This window comes from Fistularia commersonii, chromosome 31 (genome assembly GCF_037954325.1).
Source record: "Fistularia commersonii isolate RoL2024-O1a breed Wild chromosome 31, RoL_Fcom_v1.0, whole genome shotgun sequence".
In the NCBI taxonomy this organism is placed as follows: Eukaryota; Metazoa; Chordata; class Actinopteri; order Syngnathiformes; family Fistulariidae; genus Fistularia; species Fistularia commersonii.
In genome coordinates, this window is record NC_141314.1 from 9,876,251 (window position 1) to 9,890,174 (window position 13,924).

At 43.9% G+C, this 13,924-nt stretch overlaps 1 protein-coding gene across 8 annotated transcripts; it reads right to left on the reverse strand.

Moving 5' to 3' along the window:
* Positions 1 to 1,790: 1,790 nt before the first annotated feature.
* Positions 1,791 to 13,168, reverse strand: LOC147215852 (cytoplasmic polyadenylation element-binding protein 4-like). 8 transcript variants are annotated; one of them, XM_086178544.1, is made up of 12 exons: positions 13,038 to 13,168; positions 10,975 to 12,094; positions 10,770 to 10,868; positions 9,333 to 9,423; positions 8,221 to 8,271; positions 6,574 to 6,597; positions 6,122 to 6,298; positions 5,857 to 5,946; positions 5,661 to 5,779; positions 5,117 to 5,231; positions 4,839 to 5,020; positions 1,791 to 4,762 (listed from the first exon to the last, which is right to left on the reverse strand). In XM_086178544.1, the coding sequence occupies exons 2-12, from the start codon at positions 12,037 to 12,039 to the stop codon at positions 4,535 to 4,537; spliced, it is 2,241 nt and encodes a 746-aa protein (XP_086034670.1). In that variant the 5' UTR covers positions 12,040 to 12,094; positions 13,038 to 13,168; the 3' UTR covers positions 1,791 to 4,534. The 8 variants fall into 8 exon arrangements, with proteins under 8 accessions (XP_086034670.1, XP_086034669.1, XP_086034674.1 ...); XM_086178543.1 differs by having other exon boundaries at positions 9,333 to 9,426; XM_086178548.1 differs by lacking the exon at positions 8,221 to 8,271.
* Between the last annotated feature and the right edge of the window lie 756 nt (positions 13,169 to 13,924).

A 13,924-nucleotide genomic window follows, 5' to 3' on the forward strand; every position in this document is an offset into this window, starting at 1 on the left:
TCCTCTGTTCAATGTCCTGTCTCATCCCTCTTTGTCACTTATGAGAAAATTGTCCTACCTTTTCCTTCTCGGTGGCTGCTTTGTTCTTGGGTCTTTGGGAGAAAAAGAAAACTTGTCCTCCGGCAACGTCAGAATCATTTCCTGAACCTGAAGCAAACAAATTTGAACGTGGTGGTATTTCATCTCTGAATGTCTATTTGTCTATCTCAAATTCATAATGGAAAATATGCTAATAATGGTTAGCATTTGGCTACATGCCTTTACCTTAAAACAGTGTAGGCCTCTAAATCAATTCAAATCAAAACTTGAAGTTACTTGAAGTTACTTCACATATTGTCATTGACAAAACACACAAGGATTAAAAATAATCTGATTTCCTCCGGTATTTAAAATAGAGGACAAATTCTTTACTTCTAGCTAACATACCTAGCCACCTGTCTGTTTTTTGCATTAGCTAATGATAATGAGTTCCACATTACTGGTAGTTTGTTGTTCTCCTCCTGTCGTCTCTGCTTTATTTATGACAGGCTCTAGTATCCATTTTGAGGGCGGCTTATCCTCATCTGTTGCTCCCTTGGTTTGTGTGGGTTTACAAAACTTTGGAAATTTGACTTTTAACAGGAACCGTTGTTTTTTGTTCTCTCTGGGTCGCTTGTTTCCGCGCCCGGGCTTCCGGGGCCGCTCGGCGTCGGGACCGGATATCTGGGTCAGCCGCGGCCGCGGGTCGTCTTTGGGACTCATATCACGCTGTGATTCAAACCAAGAATTACTGGACATATTTGTTTGTTTGTTTTTTTGGACTTGTAATCCCAGATTCTAATTGTTTGTGGCAGGAAGAAAACGCCGCTGCCTCGTCCTCTTCCCTTCTCCCCTACTATGGTCCTGACGGCGGAATGGGTGCAGTTCTCTCGGCGGCCAGCAGGGGGCGCTAGAGCGCAGTCGGAACGGCTTCTGGGCGAAGTAACTACTCAGGCTGTGCTGCACCGTTTTACTACATCGGACACTTTCATGTCAATGTGCTCAAAGAATAATGCGGCAATCAAATGTGCAGCACACACTCTTAGCTATCGATGCATACAGCCTTCTTCCCCTTTGTGACATCACACCTCCTGTTTTCAGTGTGCAGATTGCTCACACGTCCCCCTGTGTGACATCACTTTTTCCAGGTTCACAGTGAAGTAGTGGGGGAAGCAAGTGTGACGAGAAACTGGAAAAAACTGTTTACCCCCCCTTTTCTTCCACACGTGTTAGTAATGCCAAAAAAAGACTGGTTTGAACAGTAACTTACCCACCACGGTGACCGATGAAGCGCTTGGCGATTCTTCAGTATCAACACGAGGGATCGAAAGCCTGATGACCTAGTTACGTACGAGAGCAACCTTTATTAGTACATTTATTGCAAGTTACTTGGATGTATGAAAAATACATATGGCAGCAGTGTTTCTGTCACAGTAGTGAATTTGAATATTTCCAAAGCTCCCCGAGGCCTAGTTTACTAAAAACAGGTTTTCACCTGTTTGGGGGAAAAAAAAAAGACTTGTTATTTGAAGTGAATTTTTTCAAGTGAATAACTGATGACAATAAATCAGACCCAGTCAGATTCATTAAGCCGAGGCTCTGTTGAGTGTGAGCGAAGTCATCTACCGTTGAGACCTGAAACAACCCCGTCTATAAATATCCGACGCATTTTCACAGAGCCCCGCTTTCCGTTTGGAGATTCCCCGTTTACATGAAAGAAAGAACAGAAATCTATCGAAGGGCCTCTTTGAAAGTCCACATCAGGCGGGGGATTCTTCCACACAGCTGTTTTATTCATTCAACATCTCACATTACAAATACTTCAAATGTTATGCATACAGTTACAGTTGGCAGCAAATGAATATATGACGTTAGATCTCTTTTACTTCAATACTACAACCAGCTGTAAGAACTGATGTCTGTATTGTAGCGTAAATTAGGAAGAAAATATAAAAATCAGAACTTACATAGAAATGTGAAATGACTTAATAAAAATCAAAATGTCAGGTAAAAAAAAAAGTTAATAAATATAACCTTCCCAGCATACAATTAAAAACTATTGAAAATCTGCAATCAAGTAATACTAAGAGACGTAATCAATATTCTTTTCATTTGAAAATGTGGAGCACGATACAGCAATTAGAAAAACTAGACACATCAATGAGTTTTAACACATCACCCCAAAAATAGAACAAAAATCTCATCAAAATGATAGTAATACATTTCAGTTGAAAATATAGTAAATGCTAAATACAGTATCGACCTAGTATATATACAATGTTTTCGATCACAGTAGCATGGTAGTAGCAAAATAAGTGAATAAGCACAAAACTAATGTTTAAAAATAAATTCAGGTAGAATTTTTTTGTTTTTCTTTTCTTGCAGACACCAGCATGAACGACGGGAAACAAAGAATGTGTAGATGGCTGCATGATTCGTATGGATTAAATGACATATCGTGGAGACTTGTTTCTGGAAAGAATAAGTATTGCACATAATGGCTCAAAGTTAACTTGCAACATTAAATCACATTCAGGTTATGTCCCAAAGCATGCCACATCACAAGGGGGGTCAAGTGATCAAGTCTCCTCACCTATGTCCTACTGAGTGTCCTCTACATTAGAAAATGCATCCAAAGTGTTGTCACTGTGTCGATTGCATAAACATTATGTCTGTGTGAGGAAGGCAGGCTCCATCATGTAAAGAGAGGCTACAAGAGAGGTGATCTCAAGAAGATAAGGGAAAAGAAAGTCAAGAAGGAAAAAGGAGATCTAGTGCATTACATTAGGTCCTGCATGAACACTAGCCATGTTATTTCTGTATTACATTATGCATGCCGAGGAGAAGTAGAACTTACAGGCAGTTCCAGAAAAGACTATCTAAATATTCAAACAGCTGATATCCACTCCGGTGATACAAGGGAACATCTCACGTGGACTAAAGCCAAAACACCCTATGGATATAGACTACACCTAGGAGTGAAATATCAGAATATATTTTCAAGACTATCAAAATCATTTTTAGAAAGGTCTTGACATGCCTTAGCATCCTGTGATTATGTTAAAGTAGGAGAGGAGAATTCATATATGACTGGCTAATGACAGCCTAACTTTTTCTTCATCTACAGAATCACACCAATGCACCAGATAATTTTCAGATTTACCAGCACTTAAATATATAAAAGCTAATTGAAAATTATATTAATATCATTCATTTTCTTTTTTTTTTTTAAATTAAGTTTACCATAAATGCAGATCTCTTCGTAACAAAGGTACAAAATTATTTTTCACCAAGTGAAAAAAATGAGGTATTGCAAAAGGAGTTCTCCCATCTGTGAAAAATGTGCCTAAAATGACTATTGAAAAAAATATTTAGAAAAGTAGTGCATAATAAATGTATATATGTTCATGACAAAATAATCAGCTATAAAACACTGTACAAAAATCAGCAGGCCATGTATAAAATAATATCTTTATCTCTGTGACAGCAAATTCTAGCTACTACCATAATCCAACCACAACACTTGTGATAGAAGCTCCAATCCTGGTAGAGCGTGCAGTGGTACATCATGAGGACAGCTCAGGGAGACTGGACTGTGCGTTCCCATTAGTTTGTACTACATTAGCATGTTAGCTTCCAGTGCTAATATCCCTGACAATAAAGTGAGCAATTACTACTGCCAATACCTGAGCCCTGAGGGCTGTGCCATAATTAGCCAAAACCCACGAACCAAACCTCTGCACAACACCTTTCCTCCGCCCGCCGCATGTCAAGAGGACACACCGTTTTCCCGAGAACCCCTAGATCCACATTTGCTTCTGATGACGAGTTTTAGGCCTATCTTTGGTTTGCCCCTTCTTGTAACAAAGTGTCAACTTTTAAACCAAGACCTAAAACACATGCGAGCGTCTGCCAGCAATCGGAACGCATGTGCCAGACTGAGGGGAGATTGGTTTTGTTAACATGGCCAGATTCTGCTTGGAAAATAAAACTCAATTGTTCCGACCATCTAAAAACTGTGTTCCTCCACTGGTAAACCCAACCATTTGCACTTTGCCTTTGGTTAATGGTACAGTTGCTCTTTAATCCTGCAAGCAAAAAGTAAGAAAATGCACCCTTTTAAATGCAACTTCCATAGTTAGTATACTGATTTAGGTATGATGAACCTCACTTAAATTTTATGTTACTCTTGACAACAAATGTAAGCATCTTTGCCAGCTAACACCAAAAGAAATTACAGTCAAGTCAGAAAACATCTAAATCCAAATATAATGCATCCATATGCTCATGCACACTTAAGGTCAAAACATAAATGGGATTTCACTCTCTCCTTAGCATGTACTTCTTTTAGAGGGCCAAATTAAAAAAATAATAATAAATTATGCTTTTTTTTTTTTTTTAACTTATAACAAAAGTGCATTCATTTTTCTTATCATAGCCCATACCCCTTCCATAAATACCCCTATCTCTCAATGCCTACCCAATCCTGCCTCTCACCCTCCCTTGACCTTTTGCCTTAGTTCCAGCGGAAGGAAATGTGCCGCGGTCGATCCCCGCCTTCCTTAACCAGGGGTTTGTGGAACTCACGGCCGGCCCGGGAGTGGATAGCTGCCCAGCAGTACTCGCAGTAATACTGCAGACAGGTCACATTGGCGCAAAAGAAAGGAGCAAACTTCCCACCGCAACGGGTGCCCTGGCACTCATCACACAGCTGGTCGTCCAAAACATATGGCTTCACTTCCACCTGAGGGGAGACGTCGGGGGTTTCGTTTAGAAAAGCGTGCCACGCGGGAATTTGACGGACGGTGCATCGGACTCACCCGTTTATCAATCTCCCCGTGCTGCAGTTGAACAAATCGGGCACTAATGGCTGCTATGTAGCTTTGCTGATTGGAGAAGGCCACTCGTCCCGCCCCTTTTGGATACTTCAGTTCAGGGTCCGTGTCGATCCCGGCGTAACACACTCCGCCGTACAGGCGGTCCATGATCATGGCCAGCTCCACTGAAACGACAAGTCATCCCAATTCACGCACGAAAAAAAAAAAAAAAAAAAAAGGCTCTGGTTCTTAACGGTGCCAAGTATTTTCTAGAAGTGTACCTGCGCGAAGGGGGCGAGGGACACCTCCCACGAAGATGGTCTTTCTCGGGTCCAGTGGCTGTGAGCCGTCCATTACAAAGTCACTGTCGTTCAGGTTCCAGGGTCGGATCTGGACCTGCGAGGACAGACATTCTGGCTCTTATATTACTTCTTATCCACTTCTCTGAGGGCACGACAGCATGTTTCAGAGCATGAAAATGAAAGGAGTTTGCTGCTTATGTAATGTGGATTAACAAATTTCATCCGCTCAATATGGGCAGGATTTAGTCAGTTCTGGCTGAAGCGCTGTCACAGGATGCCACAAAACAGAGATACAGCACCTGCAACGGAGACGCTGCCCTTTATATCATTTGTACTTTCATGGCGTGTTTTGAATATGCATAAATATGAAGCGAATAAGCTCATCCGGAAACAACTGCAGTGGCAGTCAGACAACACGGAGCTCGAATAAGCGTTCACGGCTCCTAAAGTTGGTGGAAGATAAGACCAGCTGTGTTTGTTCCTGGCCTGTTTGCTGAGACCGACGAGAGTCTGAAGCACTCACGGGCTTGTCCTTGATGGTGGGGCTGGACACACACAGGTAAAGCTTGCCGTCCTCTTGGATGCAGGCATCGATCAGCGCCTGAACAGAGCTCTCGTCTTGAAACAGCAGGAAGGCGTATCCTGGGGAGATTTGACATACAGAACACTGAGCATCGAATCCTCCACCTGGAACGCGGTCGAGCTCGAAATCTACCCACCTTTGGGGGGAAAATAGGACTTGCTCTCTGCCTTGTGAGGCCAGTCGACAAACAAGTGTCCGAAACGACGGAAACTGGCAGTAATTTCATCTGAAACCAGAGAGTCCGTCAGCAAACGGCCAACTATTCCATCCAGAATGATACAGTTGCATCACATGCTTCTGAGAGCACTCAGAAGCATTATCTCCAAATTTGAACAAACTACAAAAAAGTGAATGACGGTTTCCTTTCTGCAGAATTTGATGGAGAGCAACCATGTCATTACCTTCATCTATATCCGGGGGCAGCCCGCCGACAAACACTTTGCGAGAGTAACGCTCCACGCGTTCGCCGTTGAGGTGGGGGAAACAGTGCGCGGAGCCGAGGCCGGCGAGCCCCTGGTCGCCGGCCTCGTCCTCGCCGAAAGAGCGCTCGTCTTCCATCGGAAACAGAGAGGAGTGACCTGGCCGGGAAGACGACTAATTGAAATCCAACATTACCCACATTTCACTTGGGGCCTCTATTGAAAGAATATCACCATGAGCAAGCACTTTGATAGGCCGCACGTATTGTGAACGACAAGAAACCAAAGCAGCTCTGATTGTTTCTGATGACGAGAAATTGGGTCCAATGTTTTGAAAGGGCGAAGCCAGAAATCGTCCGTCATCGTTTGAGAAGATCAGGGCTGCTTTCGAAATGTGACGGGACAAATTCAAAAGGCGCGTTCACAAGCTTTACCTCGTCTCCGGCCGTAACTTCTCGCTGCATGTGGAACAACAAAGACATTGACAGATTGTTTTTTGGGGTTTTGTTTTTCTTAAACAAAGAAAAACAAAATCGATTGCAAAGATCTGAAAAACACAGCTAGCACTTAAATGAGGTTTAAGACGAGACGCATGACAGAAGCTTCGAACCTTGAGTCAAATTACTAAAATCCAGGCTATGCATCAAAATGTGACATTCCCCGAAGTATCCCTTTCAAATTTTAGCACTATAATAATAGTAATTCTAAATGATATTCAAACAGCCATACGAAATGATGTATAACCTACATTGAGCAAACAAAAAATTAATCGCTGACAGCACGTATTTGGAACCAATGATAACTGTGGATTAATTGAAAAAAAAAAAAACGGTTTATTTATATATTCAATTCCAAAAAAGAAACCAGTTTATTCGCTACCAGCAGCATATTTGCACCGGGTTCGGCTCGGTGGAATGCTGAATCATTGTGTGCACACAAAATGGAACCTGAAACGACGGCACCGAGTCGCGCACCAAAGTCATGATCCACGCAAAGGCCTTCGGTGGATGACGTGCAAACTGCTGAGTTACTTCTGACCCATGTATGGGAACGTTTTGGAGCGAGGCCCTGAAGATGACGAGGTGGTGAAGCGAGACCTAGTTGTGTGACGACATGTCTCACACAGTCAATTTCATTCACTGTTAAAAGTTAATTATAGACGCGCGTTATTATAAACATCACAACCAGGAACGATGTGTGCATTTGCACATGTTGTGAGTCATAACATTAACACAAGAACATTTCCATTTAAATTAGAGTACAGAGGGGGCCACACAGTATTAAAAAAAAACAACTTAAAATTGCATCCATTACCACTTAAGATTTATTTACTTGATTTATGATCTTTTTTTATGATTCTTTTGTCTTCATGAGTTTTTTGCATGGGGGGGGGGCACTGCGGTGATCATGAGAGGACTTTTCAGAACACGGAGCGCATTGGAGACACAATGACTGCCAAATACGATCCTGTCTCTCCGGTCACCTGACACCACTGCGCATGGATGCGCAGTCAGCAAAGTCTGGAAAACGTTCCAGTTACGGCTCTGCCGCCATCAATGCACGACAATTAATTGTCAGTGATGAAATCCAAGAAAAGCATAAATATACAAATAACCTATACTCAACTAACTTTAGCATCAACACAACAGATTGTATCTGCAGCTTAGATATCAATTTTCCACTGACCCTTGCAGGAAATGCTTCTCCCTGGATAGCTTTTTTTTTGCCGTCCCTCTTATAATTTGCAATGTGTGGTTGAAACTATTCATTAGTGGCTCTTATTATATACATCACCATTCTTATTGTGTCGCGTATTGACCGTTCAAGACAGACTGAGGGGGAATGAAGAGAAGCACGAGACCAATCCACAAACCCAAACCTTCGCTCAATGTTTTTAGATTTAGATTTCCTGCCCACGTCACCTTCAGCTTCTGCGGGCACACGTGGTTTTAGCCGGTGAATTATACCCCTATGTCTTCATTTGCATTGTTAAAAATGACCCCTTTTTTTTTTGCAGGAAATAATTCCAAACCCTGGCCAATACTCTGAGTGCGTAATTTGCTTGCATGTAATTTATGTACCATTCACAGGTAGAGGCCCATCTCCACCCTGGTGAGAGAAGCTGTAGCGCCCTACAAGACAAGAATTAGACAAAAAAACAAGAGAGGCCTCAGACCACATGGATTTGGCCTCTGACCAAAAAGGACATTACATTATTTGCAACTAGAATAGTGATAACATACAAGGTTTTGAAGCATGAATAGCAGCCCAGCTCATTAACCTCAAGCCCAAATGGTGTGCAAACGTCTGTGCAATAATTGAATACAGGAATAATAAAGAGTCTTATATGCAATCAATCCTATATTGTGCCTATCAAACAAAGTCTGAGGTTAAATATTCATCCTGAAGAAAAATCAAAGTGCTTCGCCTTCGAGATGGCGTCATAGTCAGCTGTTTGTAATATGAAGTACTTGGAAGGTAGGTGGTGGCTAACAATACAAATAGCAAAAAGGCTTCAGAAAACAACAGGGCATGTATAAAACAAATGTAAGGGACTAGGTGATATGAAAACAAGTAAAGGAAAAGGCCTGAAATGTTTTATGCATAAAGCAATAATGCAAAATTCCACAGACATCGTGCAGATGGAAATGCATTGGAGGTCGGACTGATATGTAACTAATCTCTGCTTATTTCCTTATGCCTTATGTGCCAATGTACGCTTGATATTAATGGAACCTGTCAAATCACGAAAACTGCCAGAGCAAAAATCACAGAGCATTTTTGAATCTTATGCTCAGAGGTTCAAAAGGAAATTTAAGTTTGTTCTTGGTTTAAAAGAAAATACCAGGAACCCAACAGAAATTTGAATTTATACTAAATGTAACTTCAGTGAAACAAGTGGAGTGATTTATAGATTTAATAAAACTATTTTTTGCAGACATTTCAAAAGTGTTCAACCGATGAAAAATATGAGCAATAAATGTAACTGCGTTGACTTCTGAAACAAGACTAGTGGAATAATAACTAGCAGTGTCATTTGTCTTTTGTGCCCACCCACTATAAATAATTACATATCTGGTCCCGAGTGCACAGCCCACGTAAACCGGAGATCCATTTTCTTTGGAGACTAACAGTACAACATAGTAGACAGCTGTTCTTCTCCAAATGTTTTTCTTAAATGTTGAAAACCAACCTTTCAAGGTATCCTGCTCAGCTCTCATTATGTCAATCAGCGAGTTCTCCAGAGAGTGCATACTGAAACCATCAAAAGACCGTGTTCTGTCCTGCTGAAAGAGAGGAAGATAATAATTAGCTTACTCACTGCTAAAACAAGGCAAGGCGGAGGTAGTTTCCGATGCAGCTAACAGCACATACAGACACAGTGATGCAAAGCCATGTCAACTAAAGAGCAAATGCATATGAAAATATTGAGGTAAAAATCCTTATATTTAGCTCTCGGTCATGTGTGCATATATATGCATATATTCTTAGTACATTAATTATTAATGTCTGTAAAATGTGTTTGTGTTGCATGTGTCATAACTGCAAGTAGTCTTGGCATCAAATGTCCAGATTATAGTGATAATGTTTCTGCCTTTGAATGTTGAGAGGCAGTTTACTGTCAAAATGAGGAAAAAACAGACAATCAGTCATGGTATGATATGAAAATTGGGCCGATAAAACCGTCAGAAGCCGTTTGAAGAGGGAGAAATGATCTGTTGCTTGAATCGTAACCATTTGAAAGACAATGAAATTCTGGCATGTAAATAAAAACAACGCTGCAAACAACTGTTATTGAATTGCCAATGAAAAACAAACAACAATCAATGTCAAGTAGAAGCTCTTGTCCAAGTTGGAATTTATGTCACAATGATTTATGTGTTTTAGCAAAGTAAGATGTCGGTTTGTTGTATCTATAAACAAAATACATTTCAAATTATACGACCGTTGATGAAATTCTTCGATGTTGCCAACAGACCGTTGCATGCTGATACTGTATAATAAAATCAGCTGAGCAATGCATTGGTCAGGCTCTATAAATAAAACACAGTTATTCTGATAGCTGAAAATTAACCTACCCCGCAACACGGCCAAATTTCAAACCAAAAACCGTGTCAAAGGAAAAGCCTGGAGTACAGAAAAAAACAAACAAACTAAAAAAAAAAAAAAACTGAAAATTTGCGTCGAGTAATATAAACAAGACACGAGTGTGAACACGGACTGTGTCGGAAGGGGTGGGAGTATGCGGTGCCACACAGTAAAGCACAAGACTTTGTAAATCAGGGCAAATGAAGGGCCATGTGATCAGAGCAGATGATCTAGATAAGACGTCAGACATAAGCGCGCACACAATAAGTTTCAATTCATTCCTCGGACGGGCTAAACTGTCACGTATCCTGTTTTGCAATGGCTTCAATGGCTTATTTGTTGCATTTGACACAGATGAGCGTGTTTAATAAGATCAGCATTAATTGCCGGTGGAGGACACACAAGGCAAATTAATAGGTCAATCACACCACTGTTTTAATTTTTTTTGTTCGTTTCACGGTGAATGACGAGTCAACACTTTGGGTATGAATCTGTGTGGATTTCCAAGTTTTGAAGATGGCAACTCAAAAACGGCGCTCACCTGGAAAGGATAGACATTATCATTGCGGCTCATACTGTCCTCCACCCAGCCCTTGTGATTAAAACCAGAGCTATTTCTGGGGAACTTCTGGGAGGGAACCTGGAGAAAACGGTAAAAAGGACTGTGTTATGACCAAAGACCACGCAGGTCCACGTCAGGCTTGACTTGCCTGTTTCGTTTCGTCGTCACACTCGAGGTCGATTACCTGGTTGTTGGGGAAGGACTTCTTCAAAGGTGAGACGGAGTTAAGGCCTGTCATTCCTCCGCCGACCCCCCGTCTGTACTCTCGGACCCCGTGCGTGCCCCCCCAGCCACTGTAACCTCCGGGGCTCCAGGAGGTGGAGGTGGGTGTGGAGGGGCTCTGGTAGCTTCCCCAAGGTGAAGGGGGTTTGCTCTGAGCAGGGGTGAGGTGGGGCAGCTGGGGGAACGCTCCGGTGCGATGGGCATGAGGGGGGAAGTTGGGCTGAGCCGGATGAGGGCTAGCCGGGGACCGCCGATGCTGCTGCGGGACCCCCTGGCCGTGAGGATGGTAGTGCTGGGGGTGAGGCGTGGGAGCGTGGTGCTGGGACACCGGTCCAATCTGCGGGGAGAAGCTACCTCCTGCTCCAAAGCCCGGGCCGGCGTGGTGCGAGAAGTTCTGGAACAGCAGGGGAGGTCCGTTGCCGTTGGAGCCGGCAGGGCCAAAAAATCCGCCCACTTCATCCCCGACCACTTGGGATTGAGTGGATGGAACAGCGGGGGACCAGTTGTTGAAGCTTGTCAAGGATGAGGAGGAAGAGGTGGGTTGTGCACAGCTTGTACCCAGTCCCAGGGTGTCCTGGTAGTCGAATCCGCTCAGAACGGGGGACTCCATCCTCAGCTTCTCCTTTCCACCGCTGCTCTCCAAAGAACCCTTCTCCAATAAATTATCTTCAGGCAGGGGTCCCTCAAGCTCCCCTAAAGTTGCACTGGCCTCCTGCTGGCCTGGAGAGAGGGCCTGGGGCTGAGCCTGGACCTGAGACTTATCAGGCATGTCCTGCAGGTCCAAAGGCTTGGACTTGTCTGACTCCAGAATCTCATCTTGCATGTTACTGTGTTGGGCTACGGCAGGGAACAGCCAAGCGCTGCCCCCATTGGTGGAGCAGGTGTTGTTTATGAAGGACGGGGGGCTGGGGGGGTTGGAGGGGTGGTGTGGGTGCTGGGGTTGGAGGTGAGGAGGGATTCTCACAGGGAAAGCAGATTTGTTACCACTGCTGTTCTTCACCAGAACTCCAAACCCGTAGTCCCCCATTTAGGACACCCAGTAGATCCTCAGTTGACTTTTGGCATTCACCTTCTTCTTTATCCTAAAACAGGTTAACATGGGACATGGGGGGGGGGGGGGGTTGTTGCACAAACCAGTGAGTTCTTCCACCTGAAGATGATCTGTGTGTGTGTATTTATACAGACATATAAATATACATATCGCAAAACGGGTTGCACGTTGGCTGATTTGCGGTGCAACCTGTGAGGCGAAATCTATATATATTCTCGCAAAGCTACCAAGAGGCCTTGGCTGGAATAAACACACGGTTAGCAGAACCGGGGGGGGGGGGGAGAAACAAGAGCGAGCCGAAGCACGGCTGGCAGCTAGCAGCCCGAATTGGAGAAGCCGACGTCTGCAAAGGTCGTCCCGCAGCTAGCAGCGAAGCTAACAGCTGCTCCGCCGCCTTCCATGTGTCCGATTAATCACGCAGAGCCGGCAGCCAAAGTTAAAAGTACGTTTGTGCATTACAGTGCGTTCGGGAACACTCGGGCGCCCCGGCGGCTTACGACGTGGACACCTACCGAGTAATCTTCCTTTCTTAGCAATGACCTCCTCATACGTAACCATTTAAATACAGGGAAATGTTGATGACGTCTCCTGTCTGTTCTGAATCTGGGGTAGTTCTCCTCACGGGGGCTGCTAGGCTAGGATAATAGCCGCCAACCGCAGGGGACGTTGTAGCGCTAGCTTACTTTCCTAGCAGCTGGGACGCAAATAACACAAGTCGGGGACCGCGACGCCGCCCGGCGCCGTCGCCCACGGCGACACGGTGGGGAAATCACACCGGGACGTGACAAGTCGGACGCGGAGTTCGGCTCCGTGAACGACCTCGTCTGTTTCGTGTCCCGAGCGTTCAATGTCACACAGCCGACCGACCGACCGAGCTTGCCATCATCCTAGCATCTCGCGAACGACGCAGCCCCGTCCGCCCTCGTAACGCACCGGGTACGCGTTCGGCCCGGCGCCGCGTCGAGTATAACTACCTTCAGCACGGGGACATGACCTTATCGTTTTGATGTTGCCATATTATTTTTCTTTTTAGCGTTCTTTCCTTTTTCAGTATCTCCCAGGCAGCCGGTGTAAATGGTCTCCTCTCTCATCTAGATGACAGCTGGGCCAGTTGGGAGACACTTCCGTCTAGAAGCCCCGCCCCATAATCAACAATGGACCAATGAGCATTGGGTATTCCTCCTAAGCCCGCCTACTGACAGTAAAAGAGGTCACGCGATTGGATAATTCTGGAGAAGCCACGCCCACTGCACTGCTTTTCAATGAATGGCACATGGACTCCCCTCATCAGGACGCCTTGAGATCAATGAGAGGAGTTGTAAGATGCGATATTAATAATCAAAAGAAAATGTATTAATGACTCAAGGCAGTAGCCGATTACTTGTCTGACTTTTGTTCAAAACAAATTACTGCAAGAGCCCAACGTAAACAACAGGACTGCAGAGACAAGGACAAATATTTGCCAACGTTTCACCCAAACACGGCTGAGGTAATTTGATTAAACAAGCATTTTGTCCTCCATCCCAAACCACACCATATGTCCCATATGGAGGAGCAGTTAGACACAAGTAGCACAAAAATACCTCTCACAAATTGCATTTTCCCCATGACCTAATGCTGTGGTCCAATCCAAACCCGATCACGCTAAAAATACATTTTCAGCAAGAGGGCTTGGTTATCTTTCATTTTGGTCACGTCTGTGTCCCATATCACCATCAGATCACGTTTCCCATCTTGCATGTCACGGCCACATGAAAATATTGATTTTTTTTTTTCCCTCAATCTGATTTATAAAATCTTGGTGATCGTTCATTCGAAGAAGAAAGATTATCCTTTTCTACGGCGGTAGTCCTGTTGGACC